General features: G+C 43.3%; 1 protein-coding gene across 6 annotated transcripts; it reads left to right on the top strand.

Annotated features, from left to right (window-relative positions):
• prrc2c (proline-rich coiled-coil 2C) lies at positions 1-26,383 on the top strand. Of its 6 annotated transcripts, XM_028445465.1 has the most exons (35): positions 584-946; positions 5,359-5,528; positions 5,691-5,865; positions 7,137-7,246; positions 7,537-7,662; positions 8,626-8,921; positions 9,005-9,084; positions 9,252-9,388; positions 9,485-9,572; positions 9,722-9,908; positions 10,030-10,648; positions 10,745-10,917; positions 11,128-11,377; positions 11,467-11,505; positions 11,581-11,677; positions 11,765-14,215; positions 14,474-14,637; positions 14,723-14,877; positions 14,975-15,383; positions 16,025-16,110; positions 16,194-16,382; positions 16,448-16,705; positions 16,802-16,894; positions 16,987-17,088; positions 17,717-17,888; positions 17,968-18,174; positions 18,276-18,397; positions 18,483-18,637; positions 19,546-19,783; positions 19,870-19,980; positions 21,603-21,797; positions 21,879-21,979; positions 23,241-23,367; positions 23,473-23,712; positions 24,796-25,038. In XM_028445465.1, exons 2-35 carry the CDS (start codon positions 5,414-5,416, stop codon positions 25,036-25,038), a joined length of 8,310 nt encoding a protein of 2,769 aa, XP_028301266.1. In that variant the 5' UTR covers positions 584-946; positions 5,359-5,413. The 6 variants fall into 6 exon arrangements, with proteins under 6 accessions (XP_028301261.1, XP_028301266.1, XP_028301263.1 ...); XM_028445460.1 differs by lacking the exon at positions 584-946 and adding an exon at positions 1-62 and having other exon boundaries at positions 11,467-11,677; XM_028445462.1 differs by having other exon boundaries at positions 11,467-11,677; positions 24,796-26,383.
• The last annotated feature ends 529 nt before the right edge of the window (positions 26,384-26,912 follow it).

Below are 26,912 nucleotides of genomic sequence, written 5' to 3'. Positions count from 1 at the left end.
GGTAACATTTGGGTTGCCATGTTTTGACAACAGACGCCCAGATACTGTAGTCATTCTTGGAGGTTCGTAAATCTTCAAAATATATTCGTTAATTCCTTGCTTGTGTACGCATTATTAATGATTCTACACTACTGAAATTTGATATAAAACATCACATATTAAATACTACAGTTCATCCAATAACTCATTGTTTGGAAAAGGAAGAATACATGTATTGTAATTTTTTTTAATTTTTATTTTTATTTAAATAATTAAATATCCTTGTAAATCACGCATTGGTAGCATCAATTGAACTGTGTTAACTGTAAAGGGAATTTTGCATGGACATTTTTCGCCTGAATTAAAAAATTAAGTGATAGTTTAAATCTGTTTCTTCACCCATGTGCAGTGATTGTGTACAATATTTTCAGACTGATTATTCTATAACTATTAATCTATAAAGGCAGTATCTCACTAAGAAGAATGTGTGTTTAATAGACTCGTGGGGGAAAAAAAGAAAAGAATGGTCCCTATTGAGCACCTGCATACATGCGGTCCTCAGCTATGAGTGGGGGATATGGAGGAATAAATCTGGCAACCAACGACTGCCATCTTTGATTGTGAGACAGGCCGCGGTGTGAGCTGGGCCTCTGTCCACCAGTAAAACGGTCTGACTCGTAACACGTTCGGTAAGAGTCACTGGACCCCGGCTCGACCGAGTACCACGGCCGAACAGACTGAGACAGACGGGCGGTCGTAGGAAGCACCAACAGCGGGCTTCCGTGCAGGAGGACAGCGGTTTGTTGGCAGCAGCTAGCCGCCATTAGCCTAACTGGTTAGCAGGCTAGCCAGCTTTTGTAATCCGCCTGCCAGACCCGGGTCCGTTCACACAAACCAGGCCGACACCGGACTTAAAAAAGAGACAGTGCAGGAGCGGAGAGCACCGAGGAGGCACCGGCGGAGGCAGGTGGGTGTGTGGGGCATGCGGGGTGTGAGTGGGGCAGTGTGTCCGGGGGGTGAAGAGCACACCGGGCTAGGGCTAGCAGGGAGAGCACACTGGGCTATGATGGACTAGTGGATGTGATGGCGACTGCGAGGAAACCAAACCACGCTTCAGCGGTGAACGCTGCCATTTACCAGCTGTACCACTTCTCCACACGAGGGGATGGTGTCATCCTTTTATCCGACATAACCAGTGTGAGACTGGGATATAATTTGTTCTGTCTCAGCTCAGACTGGGATGGGCCTGCGATGGTCTGCCGGTGTCCAGTGGGCACACACAGGCTAGGAATGGCCTTAGACTTCTGCTCTGATGATAATCAATTAAATTGATATTTGACCTTATAGTTTGTTTTCATGTTCCACTTTGACTTTTTGAGACATCGCTTCAATCACAGCACTATTTATTGATGAAGTTTTCTAGTCATACATCCATGTTGCTCAGCAGGAGAATGTGCGTTCAATGACGCCAGCACTGGTTCGAATCCCTGGTTATATCTACCCACTAGCCAGACATTATCAATAAATCACAACCGATCTACATGTTAATATAACCCCTTATCAGTGTTTTGATTTTATACGTGGTACGATCGCTCAAATGTTTGATATATGAAACCTCGTCCATCCTCCACTTTCATAGTGAAATAACCAACACCCAATGTGGGCGACTACCATGGTCTTAATGACTATCGAGTCTGACCCTAAGTATACGAGGACACATTCTTCTCATGTTTTGTCTTGATTTGACATATAGTGTAGAATAGGTTTGTGTATATTAAGGGGAAACATGTTTTTAAGATAACATGCTATGACAATGAGTGTAATTTATGTCTTTGAATGGAGGAACACACGTTTTAGTACAAAAAGGTCAAATAGCAAGCATTTCATTAAAATCAAAGTAATTGCTTGGTAAACTAAAGTCGATAGAAGTTGGCTTTTATTTATTTTCTAAAATTGTCATATTACAAACTATCAGCTCTTTCAGCATCTTTTTTTGTAGGCAACCTCCATGACTTATTTACACTTGAAAGTTCTGTATCTCTAGAGGATGGCTTGGTTAACTCTAACAAAGAAAATGCACAAGTACACAAAGAAAGTGTACAAGTACTGCAGAGATGGGTCGACTGAGTAAATGGACACAATAAGTAGGCTTGTACCGGTACTTAATAAGAATGTGCTCTGCAAGGCTTTTTTTCCCCCCAAGAACTGTATGTTTTACTGTAAACTTGTACAGCATGATTATTCACAATGATTGACTGGTTTTATTCAACTAACTAATCCTTGAATTTTAAGTTCTTAAATGGTCATCATAAACCCAAACATCCCATACTGCTAGCCAGCAGACACATACAACTGAGGATGGATGGATAGATATTATCCAACATACTGTATATAGAGTGATGGTAAAACCAGTGACTTAATTCCAGTTGAAAATAGTCATGTAGTGGTTGTAGGCCCACAAGGCCCTGCTGGTGATCAGGTTAGACCTGTGACGCTATTGAGGGTTCTCACCACTTGCTGTTAAGTGTTGGGGTTTCCAACAGTGTAATTTTGATCCCCTATGGTGTAATGTCTCCCTACGGTGCGTTTACAGCAGTGTGGGGGGGGGGTGCTTTTCTCTTGTTTTTAATCAATACCATTGTAATAATTGTTGCACACTTGGACGCAAATGGGACTTCCAGGCGTGCTGGGGTTGTTTAAACTCATTTTATTCGGCACAACCCAGGGACGCAGACATCAGCTGCACCCTCTATTTAATACAGGCGATCTGCTAGGGTGTTCCTGTCCTTACCTGAAGACCCCTGCAGCCACTTAGCTGCCCCTGATGCTGCCTGTGTGTATTTTCAAAATCATTGTCCATTCCAATTAAAATGGTGTGCTTAAACCAGGATATAAGGCTGGAACAAAGATTTAAAAAAAAAAAAAAAAAAAAAAAAAAAAAAAAACATCTTTACTTCACAAAATTTGACCCTCTGAGAGTTATAAATTTCGAACGGACTTGTTAATTATCAAAACAAAATACTTTTAAGTTCAGTCCCCAGCCATTATATTTACACAAATATTGTGTATAAATCTGAATGATGCGGTCTTCTACCAGGCAAGGTCACAATGACTAAGGCACAGACAGTCCAGGTGCTCCTGGTTATCTTTGGCATCTTTCTGTTGCTCACGTCATTGTTCACACAACTGAGCAGCAGAAAATGAAAAATGAAGTAGAACTGCAGACCTCAACCAGTCAAATATTTCAGGGAAAAAGCAACCTTGAATAATAATTCTGAAAGCTTTTTTTGAATAAGCTACTTATGAATCGGCCGGGATAAGAATCAGCACCTCCAAATCTGAGGCCATGGTTTTCCACCGGAAAAAGGTGGCTTCCCCTCTCTGGGTCGGTGGAGAGTCCTTGGCTCAAGTGGAGGAGTTCAAGTATCTTGGGGTCTTGTTCACGAGTGAGGGTCGGATGGAGCGTGAGATCACTAGACGGATCAGCAGTGATGCAGTCGCTGTATCGGACTGTTGTGGTGAAGAGGGAGCTGAGTCGGGGGGGGAAAGCTCTCAATTTACCGCTCGATCTATATTCCTACCCTCACCTATGGTCTTGAGATTTGGGTAATGACCGAAAGGACAAGATCGCGGATACAGTCGGCCGAAATGAGTTTCCTTTGCAGGGTGGCTGGGCGCACCCTTCGAGATTGGTTGAGGAGCTCGGAGTAGAGTCACTGCTACTTCACATCGAAAGGAGCCAGCTGAGGTGGCTCCGGCATCTGTTTCGGATGCCTCCTGGTCGCGTCCCTCAGGAGGTGTTTCACGCATGTCCTATTGGGAAGAGGCCTCGTGGAAGTCCCAGGACACGCTGGAGGGACTATGTCTCTGAGCTGGCCTGGTGTCGCCTTGGGGTCCCCCCAGAACGGCTGGAGGAAGTGGGCGTGGATCGGGAGGTCTGGGCATCTCTGCTGAAACTGCTGCCTCCGCGACCCGGTCCCGCATAATAACCTGGAGAAAATGGATGGATGGCTACTTATGAACACATTAACAATGTAAAAAGTAGAACCAGATCACATTGGTTGGCATGTTTAAGCATAGTGTCAAAAATTAAGACCTTTTTGATTTGCCTTTTTGCCCATAAGATAACTCACAAATTGGACATGATTCAGAAAGTTATACACTTGGTGTGACTGCCTATTGTACATCACAATATTTTCTTAGATGTAGATTACCTCAAATATCCCTGCTTAACATAATGTACAACAAAGAGCGAGAACATGGTACATACTGCTCAGGGCATGGACTAAACCCAGGGACTTCTTGCTGCAAAGTCGTAAGGCTAACTAGTTAACTACTACATCAAAAATTGTGGTACAGTTTAATCTCATGACAATGTAACACTGGACATGGGCTAACCTCTAAAGTATTGATTTAAGACAAGTTAATTATTAAAGTAGTGGTGCTCTGTTTGTTGCCCAGCATCACCAACTTCTCTGCAAATGTCCCAATCACGGGGGGAAAAAAATCATGTCTCCATTCTAATGCTTCAGATTCCTGAATCCTGATATGTTTAAGATTAAGAAGTCACTTTCAAAAGCAGAGGTTTCCTTTTAAGAGGATGTTCTTTTGCTTAAGTGCACCAAGGCCAAGATGCAGATGCACTGGACCCCTCAGAGCTGTCAGCTCCCCCCGACAGACATGCAAACTAGCACAAACTCACACAGCCACTGTAACACCAGAGCTCCATTAATAATACATGACCTTCGTGTGACTTGGGAAAGACACTGCAGCCCTAAGTTCCTCTCCATCCACATTCAACCAAATTCTTCATATACTACATTGCTAGTGATCACTTCATGTTGTCTTGCATTTATCGTGAGCAAAATGTCCAGCATGGTTGTTTTATTGAGTCAGGTTTCTTCCTTGTATTTATTCTAAAATTGGTCATTTGAGTTTTTGCTTACGCTCCACTCATTTATTTATTCATTTATTTATTTTTTCTTGCATTCTTCACCATCTGCTTTAGGAGGGCTAAGCAACTATTCTTACATGTCAATTATAACTGAATTAATGAGGCAGGGTAGCGTAAGAACACATTTTCATTTAATTTATTTACAAATCAGCCTCAATTCACTCAAACATGGTTGTTTGATACGGGTCATCAGCGCACACGTATTCGGGTTTAAGTAATCAATAAATCTCAATCAATCTTTTATTTGTATACCGCCAAATCATAACCAATGGTAAGTAATGTAAGGAAGGTAGGATTTAAATGTGTCAAGAAATCTGGTTGTTCCCTTGTGTTTTAATTGTTTTTGCATACATAAAAATGCACAGTATTATCATATATTTAGATCTTAATGCACGTTTTTTCTGTTTTCTGTCCATGTTGTGTAGAAGCCTGGTTCTGGGGGCGAGGCCAAAGGACCAGACTCAATGAGTTTCCATCGAAATGTCAGAGAAGTCAGGGCAAAGCACCAAGGCAAAGGATGGCAAAACAAAGTATGCAACCCTTAGCCTCTTCAACACGTATAAAGGCAAATCTCTGGAAACCCAGAAAACTGCAGGTAAGCCCCCAACAATCGTTGTCAGTGGTCTCTATTGTGTAGTAAATCTTATGGATAGTACTAGTGAGACATAGGAAAAATTGAATGATAGTTGTTTTCTCTCTAACTCATAGTTCCTAAATAGTCTTTTTTTTTTCTAATTTAAATATTTCTTCATTTCAGTGGCTGCCAGACATGGGCTCCAGAGTTTGGGCAAAGTTGCCGCTAGCCGGCGTATGCCCCCACCGGCTAATCTGCCCAGCTTGAAAGCAGAGAACAAGGGAAACGACCCCAACGTCAACATCGTCCCCAAAGACGGAAGCGGCTGGGCATCCCGCTCTGAGGCTGGGGACGAGAGGTGATTTATTTACTTGCTCTCTTACTTGTTGACCTGGGTTTGTTTCTGTTCTCTTTACCTTTTTATGAGTTTCTGTAGAGAGAATGTGTAGTTAGAAAAGGCTGTTTTTTGCTGTCAACTTGTGATTTCCCATCACAATTGTTGGCTCTCAATCAAGTTGTTTCATTTGATTTTCAGATTGTAGCCATTTCCTTTTGTTTGAGATGAAATATGTGACAAAGAACAGGTCACGATAGCCTTCAAGTATTTCAAATTTCAGGTTGGCTATGTTGTATTGTACCATTTTACACATTTTTATTTATTTTTGCCAAATATTTCACTCAAGTTCTTGCAAAAGCCAATCATTGGCATTTTTTGCAAGTTTTTACAAGAACCTCTTTTTTTCTAGGGAACTAGTGGTTCCCAAACTTTTGTCTCCCCTGCCCCCTGAGCTTGATTCTAATCGCACGAGCACCTCTTCATCTTTCCATTCCTATTCCTTGATGAGTGTTTGGATGTTGTTGTTTATGTCCCAGATGAACTTTCTACTGTGTTTAGTGAACCATTGACTCAAGTTTAAACCCATTTATTTATTTTTTCATAATGTTTTGGCAACTTTGGCTTTTCTTTTAATACTGTTATAAAAAAGAATAAACTTTTAACCCATTTACTCACATTCTTTATTTTTGTCATTTCTTTTACAGCTATGCTTTTATTTTGATATCGTTTTTCCAACACTAATGTGCTCACATACTCCTAAAGGTACATGCAGCCCTATTTGGGAACTACTAGTCAAACCTTCCTGACAGAAGAGCACTACATCTCTCTCAACCTGATCTGTGCATTTCACAGCATGTCGTTTGTACACGACTGTCTTTAATTTTCTAATGTATATTCACACGTTTACAGACTTGGACAAGAGCAAAAAAAACTCTTATTTTTTCTTCCCCCACTTGCACAAACACAATTAAGTCCGCTGTCTCTCATCCATGCACTTAAAGATTCACAAGTGTCGACCATCTAAAAAAGGACAAAATAGCTATGTTCCAGAATGGTATAAAGGTAGATGGACACTGACATTGGTCCTAGTCTGTCTGCTGCACTGCTACTGTCTGTCAATGCTAATTTTGCTACAGCACATTTTAGACTCATCAAAAAAAAGTTCCACAAATATTTGTTGTTTCAGCCACAATGAAGATTGCAGCTATCTTAATTTTAGCTACAATCAAACTACTGGTAATAACGCAGATGCTTTCATATCCCTACTCTGAACACTTGTGTTTGTGACACAGGCAACAGGAGACTCCTCCACCTCCAGTCAAACCAGCAGTGCTTCAACCACAAGAGCCTTCCACTGGGGCTAGCCGTTCCTGGGCAAACAGCAAACAAACACAGCTTGATGGTAATTCTTATTTGCTCCCTAAGCAATCCACAGATTAATTAACAGTTTTATGGTCAAGTTCTAATGTTGTTCTTGACTTGTGTGTTAATGTGGGCATCTGCTATGTTTCCTACTGTGTTCAAGCTACAGTGTATTGTATTAACGGTGTTGTACAACAAAGGATGTATATAAATGATTGGATGTAGAACGGCAACAGTATTTAGACTTCAGGGTTTAATTCTCAGCTTGTGTTTGACTGTAATCCTCTCTATTTGAATGTGAAGTAACTTTGTTCTGTAATTTCTTTTCAGGAGCTCCTCGTGTGAGCAGCCATTTTCACCAGGAGTTTCCCAGCTTGCAGGCGGCTGGAGAGTCGGAGAAAGGGGAGGATCAAGAAGAAGAGCCTTATGGACCCGGACCCAGCCTCAGACCTCAAAGTACGATAGCATTATATTAGAAATGCACGGAAATGAAAATTGTTGGCCAAAACAAAAAATGAGGAAACTAAGGCAGAAAACCGAAATGCAAATAAGTTGTGCATATTATTAGTACCATTGCATTTATGGCTCTGAATGTGTGCTAACCTCACTAAAATTAGGAATTACAATTGCAAATATTAATGCTTCATAGAATAAACAAGTCAAAACTATCCAAAAATATTTATTTAGCAATGACTATCTAATAGATCATTATAAATATAAATTATAAAATAAAATATAATTTAAAAAAAATATATATATATTTTTTAACTTGACCTCTTGAATAATTACTTTTAAGCTAATAACTGACTGGGCTGCTGAAAGATACTCAGATTAAATAAATACACAAAGTGCATTTAAGATCTTAAAGAGCAGCTTCTCTGCTTTATGACACCGAGTATTATTGAGATCTAGAGTAGAGTAGTTTTATTGATCCCACAGTGGGGAGATTTACTGTCATTACAGCTCAGATCAGATAAAGTGCAATAAAAGAAGGCAACACACAGAATACCCAAAAGGGTAAGGCGTAGGAGTAGAAAGATAAATCGCACTTGAGTGTACCTTTCATTGTTTTCGCTCCATGGTTTGTCTCAACCTCTGCTTAGAAGACGCTTTAGTTCTACATTATGCTGAAATACATTCACGCTATAGACATGTTGCCTCGTATCGTGTGTGTACTAGCTGATGTTTTTACTCACGTCATCATAACATCCTGTGATAAAACCTTTTCAGCCACTGAAAATTTTGCCTGAAATGCTTTTTAGGTTTTTGGCTGAACATTTTTGGTGGCTAACTTTTCAGTGAATTACTTCATAATATACAAGAACATAATTATGTGTATTACTAATAGTTTTTTAAACCCTCATACAGCAGGTTTGTTGTCTATCACACTTTGTAAGAAACAATCCTTTGCTCTGCTAGATGTTGGTAGTTGGCGTGAGGGTGGAGGCAGGAATCTGAACCCTGTGCCCAGCCCACCTGAGATGGACAGCAGAGCTCAGGAAGAGGGTAACACTGGCCTTGGTACTTCAACACCACCCGCTGAATCTGATGAAGGTGGCCGAAATGTCATCAGTGATGGCCAGAGGGAGAAAAAGGAAGGCAGAGAACGGCCGACTCCCTCTGGACCTCCTCAGCCTAAACTAAATGGTCAGCAGCCCCCTGCTGGTGTGCCAACTCACTTTGACCCTGCTTTCAGGAGCATGATGCCACCTTATGTGAGTGTTACTTTGACACTAATCTCATCACATATTAAAGTAATGTTTTTTGATTCATCCTGATTGCTGTGGTTGTATTTTAGATGTTCCACGCCTATCCTCAATTGTCCTTAGCCCCGGGCCAAGCGAGTTTAAGGTACCCTGTTTCACAAGAAGTCACAAAGTAAGTGTAATCATCTTTCTTCTCTCCTTAAGACCGATTAATTTTTCCTGCAGGAAAAATAAAATTACTTAATTCAAGTACATCTGGGGGAAAATAGTAGTGATATAAAGCTAATGTAAGAAATGTTGCTCGTTTGCCATTTTGATCATGTTCCTGCTTTTGTCAAGGGGTCCTCGTCCAGTGCGCATTCAGCAGGCCCCTCCTCAAGCCTGGCTCCAAGATCCTGACAGACCATCAATCGTTAGTGCAAATGAACTGAAGGAGCTTGACAATTTAGACACGGAAGCTGATGAGGGCTGGGCAGGTTAGAAGCTCAACACTGCATAACAATTGACAACAAATAGAAGAATCCTTTCTTTACTATTGCCATCCTAATAATTATGTCACTTATGCTCATCAGGAGCTCAAATGGAGGTGGACTACACTGAGAAACTAAACTTTAGTGATGATGAGGAGAACCAAGCTGCTAAAGAGAAGGGAGAAAACTGGTAACTAATGAAGTGTTATTGTCTTTTTCAATACAGAAGTGTTTATTGTTAACTGTAAAAACGGTTCAGTTTAGTGAATAGGCTACTTTTAAAGCACATTTAATTGGGAATTTAAACACCACTGTTAAACTTAAAAATATGCTTTGCAGGGAATGGATGGCTAAAGTTGATCGGATGAGGGCTCGAGCATCAGACGGTCAGGATGGGTGGAAAGAAGGAACTGACGACCGCGTTGGCAGCAAATCTTCTTGGTCAGAAAGTCTTGATCCCAGAGCACAATCACCTGGGAGTGTCGGGCAACAGTATAATAAATCAGTCGATGCACAGGACAACCAGGTAAGTCATGAGTGATTTTTATTTATCTATTTTTTTGTATTGTTTTTTTTTAAGCAAAACCGCTGTTTGTACTTTTGTTATAGCACTGTGAGTGAAGTGAGTCATTGTCTTTACTTCTTAGGGTGGTAGTCGTACTGCTGGCGGCGGAGCCCCACGTGGGAGCAAACCTCAGGCTACAGTAGCACCTGGTGTTGACGAGGAGTCTGACGCGTGGAGACAGAAGCGCAAGAAGTCCTCAGAAGTGTCTGAAGCTGTAGAGCGAGCGAGAAGAAGGAGAGAAGAAGAAGAGCGCCGAATGGAAGAACAAAGACTTGCTGCTTGTGCTGAAAAACTTAAACGCCTCAACGAGAAACACCGACAGTCAACAGAAGGCAAACCGCCCACTGCTCATGCTGCCAATGATGAGGAAGGAACTGCTGCTGACGAAACGTCCATCTCAGCGGCGACTCCCATCTCTACTATAGCACCTTTGGTCCCAGTTTTACAATCACAGTCCTCTATCATTCCAGCTCCTCTATCTGAGAGGGTGGATCAAGAAAATGAAAAGATGAAACAAGAGAGAGTGGAAAAAAATGCAGAGGAGGAGGTTTCTCCTGACCAGAGACCTGCAGTCGTTACTCCTGAGCCACAAAATGAAGAAGAAACCTCTTTGGATGAGGTTAGTCTTTTGATAGAAGAAAACCAGACTGACAGGACATCAGTGCCTATCCGGGACTATTTCACCATGGAAGACAACAGAGGTAAGTTGTAACAATTGTTTTAACTGAAAAGTTTCAGGCGAACTTATAGGCTCTTATTAATTCTCATACCCACCAACACGGTTTGTGTTTTTTCAGTAGATGAGGTCGGTATTTCCCTGGCTCACATTGACACTCCCAGTGGTGAAGAAGTCCCTATTTGCCCACCACAGCTGGACGGAGAGGCTGCAGCTGCAATGCGCCCCACTCTCATCTCAGGCTATTCCAAACAGTTTCAAAAGTCTCTGCCGCCTCGCTTTCTCAGACAGCAGGTACACACGTCTACATCCCTCCCCAGGAACTTCAGGTTCAGAGAGATTTTGCTGTCTTCTCTTTTTAGGGGTTTGCCAGCAATTGAAGCTAAGTCAGAGAGCATACAGATGTGGCCTGAGTTAAATTTGAGAATCGTTTGTAAATAAAAAATTTTAACACAGTGTTCTTTTTAAGGCAAACTTTCACATTTTCTTCTCTGGTGTTTATAGGAGCAAATGAAGCAGCAACAATGGCAGCAGCATCAGAGCAGTGGCTCTGTTTCTCCTTCAAGTGGGGGCTCTGTCCCAGCTGCACAGCAACAGCAGCAGCATCGCTCCATGTATCAGCCGATGGGCCCTCACCACCAGCATTTGGCATCCATGGGGTTTGACCCACGCTGGCTCATGATGCAATCTTATATGGATCCTCGTATGATGTCCGGTCGACCTCCTATGGACATGCCCACAAACATTCATCCTGGTAATTTGACTTATAATAGGTAGATGTATGTATTTGCCAGACAATTGTAATGATTCTTTTATTGAAACCTAATATTTTAATATGATTAGGGAGGATGCCTCCAAAGCAAATCGTGCGCAGAGAACCAGGTGACAACTCCAGCTCCAGCTCGGATTCATTTGACCATTTGTCCCGACCAATTCGTGACCATGGTTTGCCTTCAGACTCACGGATGGTGTGGGGATCAGATCCATACCCACAAACGGAGCCTTTACCTTCGGTAACCCCTCCAAAAGGAAGGGATGATAGCAAGGAACAAAGGTAGCCAATTTTAAGTGCTAAATATTTTTGATTATTTGCCCCATATTGGTTTGATCAATAAACCCAAATGCTTTCATGTCATTACAGGATGGACTCTAATTTGGAGTTGGATAGAGGTCTTCCCACCATCTACCCCCAGGAACACATTGGTATGGACTCTCGTAAGAGTAACCTTTTCCGGGACCATTCCGAACCCCTGACAGCATTCACTCCAGACTCCGAAGAAGCATCCCGACCTCTTGAAAAAGTGACCGGAGGCTCGCCCTTTGATCCGGAGGAGCTTGGATTACTCAGTGGAGAAAAAGTTGAAGCTCTTGGTCACACCATGTTGCAGAGAAGTGTGTCTCAGGGCTCAAGCCATTCTCTTAAACTAGATGAGCCCCGGTTTGATGGTTTACCTATTGGAACAACATCAGTAGAGCTACAGCACACAGTGGATCCAGTTGAGGAAAAGCCCCAGAATGAACTCTTCTCCCAGAGTGCAGTAGCAAACAGCAGAGCTACACCTCCTGCTGAGGGTTTACACAAACAAGAAAAGCTGCCCCTGCCAGCTTCCAGCAAGCAAAAAGCTGAGCTGCGCTGGGGTGGGAGATCAGGGGCTGGACGCAGAGATGGCCCAGGGGGAGAGAGGCCATTGCGCAGATCTGGGCCAATAAAGAAGCCTGTCCTAAGGGATATGAAAGAAGAGAGAGAGCAAAGAGAAGAGCGAGAGAGACGTCGTGAAAGAGGCGAAAGAGACAGGGGTGAAAGAGAACGGGGTGAAAGACCCAAGAAGGATCCGTCATTCAAAGCCTCCTCTGTGGTCGCTGCTGTACCCGACAGCTCTAAACCTCAGGGTGAGGCCAAGAAGATCTGTGAAGAGGAAGAAGAAGAAATGCGACCTACACATCCGAGGGCGAGAGAATCCCTGCCTTCCTCTGGTGTGCCCACATCATCTTCTCAAGAGGAAAAGGTAGACAAACCACACACCCAGGAAAAACACCCAGAGCCCAAACTGCCCTCTCGGAAGGAATCCAACCTTCCTCCACGTTCTTACCGACGCGAGGAAAGGGAAAGAGAACGGGAGAAAGAAATGGACAAAGACAGGGAGAGGGAATGGCCTGTTGACTCAAATTTTAAAGGACGTGGTCGAGGAGAGTATTACTCCAGAGGACGGAGCTACAGGGGAACTTACAGAGGCAGAGGGAGTCGTGGTCGAAGCCGGGGAGATTACCCTTATCGGGAGCCTCGATCCCGCAATGATTTGCCCTCTGCTGCAGGAGCTGCTGCCTACCGCAACAGAGAAGAGAGTGAGACGCGCAGTGAGAGTTCAGACTTTGAAGTAATACCAAAACGTAGAAGACGCCGAGGATCAGATACTGACTCTGAAAGCGAAGGTGGGAGGGAGTCTGCCAGTGATACCGGACCGTCTGACCGTGAGCCTAGCACCAAACCTAGCCGCCCACTGAGGAGATCGCTTCCTGGTGAGGGCCGGCCAGGCCCCTACAAGCCAGGCTTTGGACCTCCTCACATGGGAGAGAAGGTTGGACACAGAGGCGATGACGAAAACAGGCCAAAACCAGGTTTCCTTCCTAAAGGAGAACCTTCTCGCAGAGGAAGAGGAGGATTATATAACAGACGAGGGGGACCAAGAGAACGTGGAGTACCTCGTGGCGGCCTACTTAGACGGCCACCCAGAGAGTCCTCTTCTCAGTGGCCCTCCAAACCCATGGAGACATTCAGGCCTGAAGACATGGAAGGCTCATCAAGATATGACAATCCTCACAATGACCGTAGGCCCCCAAAGTCTGACAATAAGAAATTTGTGGACGGGGCTCCTCCAAGTAGCAGGGAGCGGCCTCGTCGTCCCAGACCAGCAAGACCCCCAAGGCAAGATAAACCTCCCCGCTTTAGGCGTTTGAAGGAGCGCGAGGCTGCTGTTTTTGGTAGTGGAGAGCCAGCCCTGAGTCCTCCTGCTCCTTTACCCTTAGTGCCTGTTGCTGCTGTCCAGAGCTCCACTTCTGCCCCAACCTCCCTTTCTCCAACGCTTTCTAGAGCGCCTGGAACTCCTTTAACTGTGCCTGCAGAAGTAACAGCCACCATGTCTGGACCTGACCTCGTCTCCTCCTTAGAGCCATCCCTGCCTGAGGCCAGCAGCTCCACCATCACTGCAGTAGGCACTAAATCCCCCGACTTGTCAAACCAGAACTCCTCTGATCAAGCCAACGAGGAATGGGAAACCGCCTCTGAGAGCAGTGACTTCAATGAAAGGAGGGAGCGAGAAGAGCGGAAAGGAGCACTGGGAACTGCCAACGAAGCAGGTGCTGCATCTGCTCCTGCTCCCACCCCTCCTCAAAGATCTTTAACTCCCAATAAAATCCCACCTGATGGAGGGATGACTCCTAAACGGGAAGGACCTCCTGCTGCTAAGAGAAGTTTCTCAAATCAGAGGCCCGCTGAAAGACAGAACCGCAGAGGCAACAGTGGAGCCAAACCAAGCCGGAGTTACGCTGGTGGCAAGGGAGAGAGGAGAGGACCGCCGAAACCTGGTCGCAAAGGGTACGAAACAATTGTCATTTGGTTGCTATTTACTTCCTGTTCTTGTCTTGCATTTTGAAGTCACTTCAAACTGTTTTTGATGCTTATGCATCAAAATGTTTTTGCGTTATCTTGCAGAAAAAAGAAACCAGTAGGAAAAATCAAATATGAGTGTTGCACATATATTTTACCTGTTTCTGTCTCAAAATATCAACTTTAGTTTCGTGTTTGCCAAAAAGAATTGACATCACCTCCTTTTTGTCTCTTTGCATGGAGCAGCACTGCAGGCCAGCAAAATGGAGAGGGTGCTGCACTAACAGCTGGAGGAGCTGCACAGAGACCTGGAAAGGAACAGCCTGCGCGTCGCAAAGAAGAAGCCAAACAGGCCACCAAGAAACCCAAGGAGAATGCTCTTTCTCAGTTTGATCTCAACAACTATGCCAGTCAGTAATCACAACTGATTGTGCTCACTAATCATCCTGAAATTCGTGACTGTGAAACCTGACCATTAACTCCTTGTTGCTATAGGTGTTGTGATAATTGACGATCACCCCGAGGTCACCACAACAGAAGATCCACAGTCCAGCGCCAACGATGACGGTTTTACAGAGGTCGTCTCTCGCAAGCAACAGAAACGCTTGCAGGACGAAGAAAAACGGAAAAAGGAAGAGCAGACCACTCAGGTGAGCAGAAAACAAATGAACGTAATTAACTAATTTTTATAAACATGTGCACGTATCACTACTTCAGTGGAATGACACGTTAATCCCATTTCTACAGAACTGGGGTAAAAAAGGTTCTGGTGAAAAGGGCAGAGGTAGTGGAGGAAAACTGCCACCAAGATTTGCTAAGAAACAGTCATCACAGCAACAGCAGCCTTTACCACAACAACAGCAGCAGCCGCAACCACCCATGCAGCCTCCGCCTGCTGCAGCCTCTACACAGCAGACCGCACAGCAGACACCAGTTCCTGCTACCCAGCATCCTCACCTTCCCCCCTCCCAGCCCACTGCATCCCCTCAGACTTTGGAAGGAACAGTAGCTCCTCTGTCCTCCATTCCTGCTACCACTGTGGACTTCACCTCTAAGAGCCTCCCCCCTTCCCCGGCGCAGACGCACAGCACTCTGGGTACAGAGCTGTGGGAGAACAAGGTCTCAGGCTCTGTGGTCCTTCCTGACGTGAAGAAACGTAAGTGGTGATTTTTTTTGTTGTGTAAAACCAACCTGAATCTGGTTGTGATGCAGCGCTTATGTCACTGTTGATTGGGCAACAATAGTTGTGTTTCCATTACAGATGTTCGTAAAATAAAAGCGATATTTCTAAATGTTGCCAGTGTAATTGCGCTTTGAACATGTTTACATTGAAGGTTGTTTTGGGCAGGAGCCTCACAACTCCCGTGAAATCTCATCCCGCGAGACTTTGCTGCAGAAAGATGGACGCTCAGAACCTCCTTATAACTCTACGCCTTCCTTTGTTTGTTTCAGGTCTAGTATGGCAGTAATAATTTTAAGTATAATGCTAAGAAATGTCCCGGTCTCTTCTGTTTACACCTACCTAGTCATGTTTTCTGAGAGAAGTGGTCATGTCACCAGGTACATCAAGTTCTGTGGCGTGTACTTGCGGAAAAATTGTTTCCATAGCAATTTTGCGAAATAAGAAAACATCTGAAATTCCTCCTCATGAAAGCTTAAAAACTTTTTAGCAATATTTGAGTGTTTTTTTTTTTTTTTTTTAATTCAGGTGTTTTTTTTACCAGTTTTTATTGCTCTATATTTTGCGCATTTCTAAGTGTAATGGAAACGCAGCTAATGATGTGATGTGTGTTCTAGTTGGTCCAATCAGTCCGCCTCAACCACCTTCTGTGAGTGCCTGGAACAAACCTCTCACCTCCTTTACAGGCACCGTCCCCTCAGAGGTAGGTTCATCATACACGATCTTACTCATGGGCTGCTGTGATCCATTCACTTCATGCGTGCATATTCATATTTTTGTGTTTAGGGTGGAAAGCCTGAAAGCGGTGTGGAATTGGGGATCGATGGTATTCAGTTTGGAGCTCCATCATCTGCAGGCAGCACCGACAGTGATGGAGTTCCTGCGTTGTTAGAAGCGGCCTCTGAAAACAAACTGCCTGCTCCCAAAGAACAAAGACAAAAACCACCTCGAGCTAGCCCAATCAAAACACAGAAGGTAACGGCACGTTGTTAAACAAAGATTGATTTATGGGCCGGTTTATAGACTTTGTCTATTCTCAGCTGGCTGAGATGGAACCAGTGGAAACAAAGGAGTACAAACCTGGTCCCATCGGTAAGGAGCGCTCTCTGAAGAACCGCAAGGCCAAAGATGCACGTGGAGGAGAGGGCGAGGGCATGGACGGAGGGGTACCTGGAGGAGTGGTCAGTAGAGCCACTGATTCCAGTCCTCCCGCCACTGAGGCTACAGTGGCTGAACTGAGAGGAGACATAGAGTGCATGATTACAGTTCCCTCAGCAGAATTCACCAGCAGTTCTAAGGTACACTGCACCTCAACAACTGTCGCCATGCATCCAGACTGCTTGTTTGGATCATGACTTTCAGAGTATCTGAGTGAAACTGATTTTCCTCCTCAGGAGTCGGTCACTGACTACACCACCCCATCCTCAACACTGCCTGATGGCGTTTCTTCAGGAGGGAATAAAATGGAGGAAAGTTTGGTGGCAAATGTGAGTATGATGATTTGGATTTTAGTCGTAAACGATAGAAAATATTCAGTGATGGATCAGTGATTTAAAGACTTAATGTTCATTCATTAAAGGTAGCACTGCCTCACTCCTTACCCCTTCCCCGGAGAGAGACACTGCAGCAGAGCTCCAGTCTCAGCACGGTCTCTCCTGCCACTGTAGACTTGACCCTAAAGGTACACACACACACAACTTTACTTTTTCCAGTGTTTTCAGCATTTCTTTCTTTTTTTTTTTTTCTCAGTGTTTTTGTTTGAACAATCACGCAAAATTTACAAATGGTGACATACTGTACAACACAAATTGACAAATACAATAGATGCTTGTGGTCTTTACGAGTCCTCTTTCTTAAAACAAAACTCAGAGAAATAAAAATATAAAATAAATCTGGAAAAACAGATGGTAAATATTTCTTCATTTGAGGTGCAAATCACCCTCTTTTCCATGAAGGTTCAAAAATAATAAGTGAATAAAAGAAAATAAAAAATATACATAGTTTTATATATCAACATACATACAGCACATAAAACTTAAAATTTACCATAGTTCTACTTAATGCAATTACAAATTAAACTTGGATGGATTTACAGAAATTTCTTAAATAAGCAGAAAAAATATGCTCAGGATGTCTGTCACTAAAACCCTTTATCTTCATTTTCAAAAATATACAATTCTTCCCTTATCACATTAACAGTACCTTTATACAAAGGAACAAGGAGAACCTGAAGGGAGTGCGTGTGAGATTTTCAGCTTTTCTAAAGCTTTTGTTCAAGTCCCATTTCTTTCTTTCTTTAACCTCTTCAGATGGAATCGGCCCGTAAAGCATGGGAGAACTCCCCGAGCCTTGAAAAGAACTCTCCAGTCACGTCTTCATCTTCCCCAATCACCTCCTGTGCCTCCTCGTACTCCTCTTTCTCCTCCGCCTCCATGCCACAGATCCCTGTAGCGTCTGTGACGCCCAGCACCTCGCTGTCAGGTAACAGAGCTACTTCCAACATGTAACTGTAGTATTGAAGTGATTATTGTGTTCACAGCTATGTTGATCTCACCTGCAGGTTCTGCTACCTACACAACATCATCCCTGAGCACCAAGACCACCACAGCCTCTGACCCCCCCAACATCTGTAAAGTAAAGCCTCAGCAGCTGCAGGGTGGGAGCCTGTCCTCCAGCAGTGGCAGCGGCTTCTCCCAGCTCGGCTGTGTGCCCCCTCTCCTGCCCCAGCAGCAGACCCCACAGGTGTACGTCTCCCAGTCTGCAGCAGGTGAGGGCTAAAGGACACTTGATACAAAACCTACAGAGTTTTTTTTTTTTTTTTTTTGTTTTTTGTTTTTTAAACTGAAGCATCTCCTCTTGTGTGATGAGGTTCTGCAGCTCAGATCCCAGCCTTCTACATGGACACCAGCCACCTCTTCAGCACCCCTCACCCTCGCCTGGCTCCTCCCTCCTTGGCACAGCAGCAAGGCTTCCAGCCAGGTCTTTCACAGGTACGACAGTCCGCCAGGTTGCAAAGACAATCACCGAAATGGTTTTGTGTGGAAGTCCAAATGCATCTGTTCATTTGTCTGACAGCCAACGGCAGTGCAGCAGATTCCCATCCCCATTTACGCTCCCCTGCAAGGGCAGCCTCAGCACCAACACACCCACCAGGCTCAGCTTGGACTTGGCACTGGGCCTCCAGTTTCACAGCCGCAAGACCTGTTCAGCTCCTCACTGCAGCCATACAGGTAGGAAACAAATCTACAGGCCATGAGAGCACATTCAATGGTCTAAAGTTAGCCCAGATGATGGAACAGAGAAGATGACACATCACAAGAAATGATTGAACTAATTATATTCATCTTAAATTATTTAGATCTAATGTCATTTATAATGGCTTGCGAGGTTTTAATTTAATACTTGCTAACAATTTTCTAACAATCTACTGCATCGATATTTGTCTGCCTAATGCTCACTTTAAAGATTAAGGGGGTGTGGGTGTGAACATTTGAACACTAAACTATACATTTTCAAGTGTTTGAGTTGATAAATCTTAATCCATCCAGTGTTTTTATGCGAAACCTCAAACCATGGCTGCAAACCATGGTACACAAATCAGGATCCAAAGTCTCTGAAACACTGTAATGTTTAGGTTCTTAACCGCTGTCTGACATTGGTGGAAATTGAGGGTTTGTCATATCTTCAGGTGCTGATCATTCAAATCAATCAATCAAAATCAATCCCTCTGCTCCACCAATGGGCTCCATTTGACTTATTTGTTCTAAAGGTGTGTTGTTGTTTTTACCTCTGCCAAGGAGGTCACATTTTTAAATGTTTGTTTGTTTGTCAGGGTTACATCAAAAGTCCTTAACGGATTGTGACAACATTTTAACCAAAGATAGACTTTACGCCACGAAATATTCTGGAACAGTTTGAAAAATCAGAAGATCTCTTATCTTTCAATACTAGCACTATGCTGTAGTGCATGGATGAGCTGCATTGCCTTTAGTAGGCAGCATAAAATTGATGCAAATGTAAGTGAGGATTTCTGTCCATGCTGTAGATGTGTCATGGCTCTAAAAAGGTTAGAATAAAGTGCCTTAGAAAAATCAGTATGACCATTGTGAGGCAGCTTGGTTTATTTGTTCTTTAACAGGTCTCAGCAGGCCTTCATGCAGAGCAGTCTGTCACAGCCCTCCATGATGCTGTCGGGGCCATCCCTGCACAGTTACCCAGGCGTGCAGGCCCCAGACATGGGTAAGCCTCAGTCCAACCTGGCCTATCAGCAGCCCTCGTCCACCCAACACATTCCCATTTTGTTTGAGCCACAACTCAACCAGCCCTCGGGCATGGGAGGATCCCATTCCCAGCTCATTGATACACACCTGCTGCAGGTAAAGTGACACCCTATTGGATGCAGTTTTTGTCATTATTGGTGGTTTCAGTTTGTTTCTTGATCCACATTTGTTAATGACTTCAGGCTCGACAGGGAATGAGTCAGCATTCCAACATGTACTCTGGTCAGGTGCAGCAGCATGGTCAGAGCAGCTACTACAGCAACACCCAGTCCCCCAGTTCTGCAATGCAGCAGGTAAGAACATGTGGTCATAGTCAGGGTAATTGTAATCTTGTAATTGATCATTAATTACAATTGTGACATAAATATTATAGTAATCATAATTGGTAAAAAAAAAAAAAAATGCTGCTGTTGTAATCTTGGTTGCATTGTAATTGAGTTCAGATAATTGGCATTCTATAAAAATATACAAGTAACATGGTTCCCCAGTTTTGCATCTATGGCTTACAAGTTTGTACATATGTACGTTTCATATCATATATTACCTGTCAGTTGTCCTGAGAATCTTTTCACCATTTTAAAAAATATTTAAATTAAAGGCAATACTGACACAAAAAAGGAACACACCTAAATATGAAAACCTGTATTTTCATGGATAAGGAAGCCTTAAAAGGAAACCAATACATGAGAATTGGATGACAGACAATATCTTTGTGTATTTTTTTGTCAAGATCTTTTTATTGTTTCTTTAACAAATATACACACAAACATAAACATCAATTTATAGGCTGTCACTCCTTGCACGCTGGAGGCTAGATTCATTCCTAGTGGTGCAATGGATCAAAAAAACTCACGGTTCAGATCGTATCACAGTTTTGAGTCACGGATGGGATCATTTTTTGGATCAGCAGAGAAAAAAAAATAAAAAGATCATACAAATAACTTCCCTGTTCATTTATTTTGTAGAACACATAGTGCAACATTTTTCTGCTCATTAAATACAAACAACTTATAATTTGAGGTATCAATCCAATGCTTAAATAACATTGTGAGTCATATAAAAACTAATTAAAGAGCAACATAAGGCATGACACCTTCATCCTTTAAACAGGTAAGTGTATGGGGAGAAAAAATAAGCAGAACACCTTTTTTTTTTTTTTTTTAAACTTGGAGAATGAATTAAAAACTAGCGTATACCATCATCAAAAAAAGAATGCAAGAAGGAAAAGAAAGCAGATCTGAGTTTATAATTTCAAATTCTTACAATAGTCAAGGATCGCCATCCGGACGAGAGCCAATATTTATTTATTAAGAGCCTTAAAATACATGGATGGACAGAGGCATAAACATGACATTCACACAGACTTTTTACACACACAGAGCTCTTTCTCTCTCTCCCTGTGTGTGTCTCTCTTCAACTCTCATGCAATCACACACAGATGCACGACCAGTAGACTGAACCACACATGTGCGGGCACGCGCACACACACAGACGTGGCAAACAGAACAGGCTGGGCATTACTAATGATGCACGACTCATTTAACTTCTTTTTTTTTTTTTTTTGTCAACCAATCCTTGGACCACGGTTCGGCACGCACGTGATCGAGGATTGGTTGACGAAAAAAAAAAAACACTTGTATTACCCTCACAGGGACAATGAGAAGGATTTATTATGGCGAAAAAATTACTTAGTTCTGATTTAAAGGTTCAGTAATTGTGATTTATTGTAATTGAACTTTATTACTTGAGAACAATTACTTTCATGAAATTTCACATAATCGTAATTGATTTGTAATTGATCATGGATAATTGAAGAAGTAATTGTAATAGACCCCAACACATGGTCATGGTGCATTAGCTTTACGTAAAGTCCACGGGACAGAAGCAGTGATGCTGTGAAACATCATGTCCCCAGGTGACGGTGCCTATGCCTGGTTCTCAGCTGTCTCTGCCAAACTTTGGGTCGGGTGGAGGTCAACCCCTGTTAGCACTGCCTCCAACACCCCCCCAAGCTCAGCCTCCCAACATGAACCGACAGCCTCCCGTCTCTCAGCCATACAGAGGGATCATGGGCCCCAACCACAGCATGATGCAGCCTCCTGCTAACAAGGTACTGGTTTCTTCATGGCCACATATGTACAGAAACTGGGAGATTTGGGTGCTACAGATTTCCTCTGTTGTTATCCCGCAGATGGACATGGATCTAAAACTCTTCGGTGGTGGGATGGATATAAAGCCTGGGACTCCTCCTGTTGGCGCACGGAGCACGACTCCCACCTCCAGTCCTTACAGGTAAATCATCTGATGCTTCTCCTGTGAGAACGTTCCAAGACAGGAAGCAGTAGGAAATCATCTTTTTTGATTAGACTCGGACTAAATTTGTCTGTTTTCAGGGAACTCGTCTCCCTGAAAGGGTTCAAAATAATTTACATTCTTGGAGCCACGATAATTACTCTAGATATTTTAGACAGCTGCTGCTAACCGTGTTAAACACATGTACGGTGTACATTTTAGAACAACCTCAGGGTGAAGTATCAGGAAAACCTCTGTTATTTGTCAGACCAAACAGACTCATGACTCAGCAATACTTCCATCAAATGGCACGGCGTCACTTATCAAAACAAGCACCGTCAAATGGCACGGCCTCAGGCTTCAAAATAAAAGTCATCAGACTTGACGGCCTCGGGCCGTAATACATGACATTATGTATGTTAAAGAAATTGGAAATACACATGACTCATCAATATGTGCTGCTTCTGATACGAGAGTAATTTAAAGGCTATTTTATTTATTCATTTTTAAAGGTTAAGATATATCAAAATTTAATTTAAAGATATTGTGGACGATGTATTTTAGCTTCAACTTCCGGGTGGATCATCAAGACTTTTGGTCCTCCTAGTTGTAAATTATTTAATGATATGTTTACGTAAGGCCGTCCTACTTGCTCGTATTCATGCCCAGTCCTTTGAAAGTGGATTTTCACTTACTGGTGGCGAGTCTGACATAGTGGGGAAAAGTGCAAATCTTCTTTTGGAAGGTAAGCCTGTATGAGTGATGCCGACTCATCTTGTAAACAGAGCTGTGCACGAGGAAAACTGGGTTCATGCGAGCTTTCTTGCACAGGTAGGCGTTCACTCTTGAGAAGGCAACGCACATGCACCCTCTGTGCTCCCAGGTTTGATAAGTGGCCCCACATGCACTCGGTTTAGCGTGCCCCTACCCTCCACCCCTCACTTCCGCAAGGTCCGCCCCTATACGCTCTGTTGCTACGCGTGCCTGGACGCCTCAGCGCGTAACTCCCTGTTTCCTCCTTTTGGATTTTCAAAAATAGGTCACCCTACGCACTCGCACAAATGCGACCGATGAAATCGCACTCGCACACACTGAAAAAATACTTGCATATGTGACCAATTTGGTCACAGTCTGGAGCCCTGTACCATGATCAGGATGACTGATCCAGAAAACTTGGTGGAGGTTTGCGCTCTAGGTTTCTTTGTTTTTGTTTAGAACCTGTTTTTACTGCAGTATTAAAGGAAGTAATGTTTGTGTGCAGGGCCAGCTCCACCTCTCCAAGCAATCAGTCCAGTAAGATGAACAGCATGCTCTACCAGAAACAGTTTCAGCCCAACTCTGCGGCCATGAGGATGACACAACATTTCCCGGGCCAGTTCAACCCACAGGTATCTACGGTGCAGCAGTAACTTGTGGTGTTCTATGGAGCAGAGCTGGTGACTGTAATGGGAGTGTTTGATTTGTTTCCTGCTGTTTGTTGCTCTTTTTTTCAGATTCTGTCCCAGCCCAGCATGGTGTCTCCTCTGGTCCGCCCCCCACACACCAACTCCTTTGCAGGAGGTTTGCAGCGCTCTATGGGCCCCCCCATGTCAGCCAGTGTGGGTGCTGGGCTCATGCCCCACCCCCGACCCCAGCACCATCAACATAGCCAGCATCCTCCTCGAGGTCTGCCTGGTCCTCCGATGGGTCCTAGAGGGACACATGCAGCTCTGAAAGCAGAGCAGGACCTAAAGGTTTGTCCATCACACATTTGTTTGGCTACTGCCAACCAGCGTAGGGCTCAATTACATGTTTCAGTTACAATTACGTTATCAATTACCCATGTTAAACTGCAATTTAATTATGATTACAGTGACCAGCATTTTTCCCAATTACAATTTTTTTTTTTTATCTTCAGAAAGTCAACTGCAATTACATTCTCAATTACTAAAGTTCAATAATAATCACTATTACTGAGCCTTTAACAAATATCATAAAAGATAGTTAACTTTTTTAGGTTAAAGGGCCCTAAATCAGCTGTAAAATACATTAAAAACTCCCATCACAGAAGTGGGCAACTTCTATCACAGTGGGGGCCACAAAATGTTTGTTTGATGGAATGTCCACATTATCAACATTCATGTCAACATTTAGAATAATGATCAATCTGAGCGTTTTCTGTCATTTTGTACGTATACTTTGGGGGCCGCATAAAATTAGACATGTCGCATGTCGGGGTGTGGCAGAAAATTTAGTGTTGAGACGTAGCTGACCATTTTCAAGGATTGTCAAACTTTCTTGCAATGTTCTGTGCAAATATAATGAATGACGGTTGAGTTAAACCATTAAACCATTACTTATTGATGTTTCTGTGTGAGTATAAAACAGATGTGAATCATTAGACAAGGTTACATTGTGAATGTGTGTTTGTGGTAGAAAAAAATAACAGTACTTAACCAGATGAGGAAAATCCTCAGTGTACTGAAGTAAAAGTTCTTCATGACATCACTGTAGAGAGTGATGATGATGACACAAATACAATTTTCAAGAGGATGCCATTGTCATTTTGCCATTCACATGTCAAATTCCCCCAAAATATCAAATTTTTTGCCAGTCCTAATAAATAAATAAAAATAATAAAAACAAGGTGCATTGCAATAGGGTCCCACACACCATAGTGCTAGGGCCTTAATTATCTGAACTCAATTACAACTTAATTATGATTACAATAGCAACAGGTTTTTAAATTATAATTTTGCCATAATTGTAATACTCAATTACATAGCTGTTGATTTCTAACTGTTGTATTTTCCTTTGATCTCACTGGGTCTGTGCAGGCTAAGCAGAGAGCTGAGGTGCTCCAGTCCACTCATAAGTTCTTCTCAGAGCAGCAGCAGCTGAAAACGCCACAAGTCACTAAATCCTCCCGACTCGATCAAGGAGGAAAAGCCTTGCTCGACACTCCCGCCCCAAACCACCAGACGGGAAGCGGCGCAGATCCTGACAAACCGCCCATGTCCAAACCCATACGGACTGGTCCCATTAAGCCACAGGCCATCAAACCAGAGGAGAGCAAGTAACGAGCCTTTGACTGAGTCCAAACGGATAGAAGAGAGTTTAGCCTCACGCACTCAGTCACCGCCTCATATCAGCCCAGGAGAACACAGGTGGTGCAGGACGCTTGTTGGTGGAGATCTTCTTCTCCGTCTTCTTCTCCTCACACATCGTTGTGTTGGACTCTCCCCCTTAAATATTTAGACGCTGATATATTTGCTGCACACGTTGTTCCTTAGAAATCTCCTCTGCTGTGGAGCTGAGGGAACATAGATATGCTGCTGAGTTTGACATTTTTTTTATAGCTCTTCATTTGTGTTTGTCTTCACCCGAACCATGTAGGATCACACATATAATCAGAGACCTGTTTTGATACGAAATAATAAATCCGATTTTTTTTTTTTTTTGAAGTAAGAGGGTCATTGTTTAGGGAAGCACACTTTTAGTTGTAAGCTCCCATCATTGCTAACCCAGAGCTCTGTGCACAAGCTTATCAATGGTTCCATCTGGTTCCTGCGCAGAAGCAAAGATTCTGTTGTTTTATTTTATGAGGTAGAAACTGGCAGCATTTGAATAACGTAATTTTTTGTTTGTTTTTTTTTTTTTTTTCCATTTGTCTGCCTGTGAGCCTTCGCTCCTGCCTTCTGCTCTGCTCTCCATGCCTGAGAATATCTGATGTGTGGGTGTGATGATGATGTGCCTGGGATGTAAACAGAAGGGCGTGTCCTGTATATTTAGCCAAAGGTCAAATCAGTGCAGCGAGGATGTTGCAGCCTTTTAGGTTTTTGCTGTTGCCTTGGCAGCTGCAGTTTTTAGTTCATCACTACTTAAACACTCCTCTACCACTGCTCTCACACACGTCTTTACCGTCACGTGCACACACACACATTTGATTGCAAAACACCCTGACCTGCTGCAATTGACTGATTTCAGTGCCCCATGCGCAGGGTGGGCCTAGAGGAGTAGATATGTTTAATGTATGCGTGTGCAGCGTCACACCCAGGAGCAACAGGAAGAGGAAATGCCTGAGATGAGAAGCCTATGGTTGTGAAGTGTCTGAGCAGGACTTTTGGTTTTTACTACCGGGGGGGGTGATCAGAGCCGTGTTTCTACCCCCCCGCCGCTGGCACAGCCTCTCATCCTGGTGACGAGGATCCCTCAGAAATGTACAGATGTAAGCACCCAGAGGTGGGGAGAGGCCCCACACACCTACCAGGCTTTGGAGTAGGGATGATAAAAGGAGGGTGATGACTTTTTTTTTTTTTTGTTCTTGTACAGGGGTTCCCATTGCTGTATTAAAATATGTACGGTCTTATTTACATTCTCTTGGTTTGGTTACAGAAACTAATAAAAAATACTATACTGTTAAAATGTGCAACTCCTTTTTCACAATGAATCAAGAGACTACAGCAGCCAGCAGGTGTCACTGTCACATTATAAATGACATGCAAGGATTTCTATGTAAAATACTTTAGCCCTTCAGACAATTGTGCTGGTTGTGCCCTCATTTATTATTCACTACTAGGCTTTTTCAGTCACTTGTCTGCTTATTAGGCTAGGCTATCGGACTCAAAACGCTATTCACTTTGTTCTAATCTATGGATGTGTACGCTAGGAGCCTGATTTTTGATCTGGGGCCCAGGGTGGTACGGAATCATTGGCACATACCAGTATAAAAATGAGGCCCATTACCCGGTATGTGTATTTTTTTCAAATGGCTACTCCATTAGTTCTCATTAAGATCAGAATGTAGTTTGGTATGAATATGAGATGCTTGGAACCCTTTTTTTTAAAAAATGGGGTAGGAGGTGCAGGGGCCCACCCCCCATTTTCGGTAATTTCAGATTTGATCCGCAAACCTTTCACAATGGAGTTTGATTCTCAAAATCTCACTGAGTCA

The sequence above is a fragment of the Gouania willdenowi genome, chromosome 4, assembly GCF_900634775.1.
Source record: "Gouania willdenowi chromosome 4, fGouWil2.1, whole genome shotgun sequence".
NCBI lineage: Eukaryota > Metazoa > Chordata > Actinopteri > Blenniiformes > Gobiesocidae > Gouania > Gouania willdenowi.
Note: the sequence above shows the minus strand (reverse complement) of the source record. Positions and strands in the feature narration are given on the sequence as shown.

Excerpts from the sequence above, each read along its gene's own strand:
- prrc2c (XM_028445462.1), top strand. The coding sequence starts at position 5,414 with ATGTCAGAGAAGTCAGGGCAAAGCACCAAGGCAAAGGATGGCAAAACA. Across the intron at positions 9,573-9,721 it reads AAAGAGAAGGGAGAAAACTG|GGAATGGATGGCTAAAGTTG; the intron begins GTAACTAATGAA and ends TATGCTTTGCAG. Across the intron at positions 14,638-14,722 it reads TGATCTCAACAACTATGCCA|GTGTTGTGATAATTGACGAT; the intron begins GTCAGTAATCAC and ends TTGTTGCTATAG.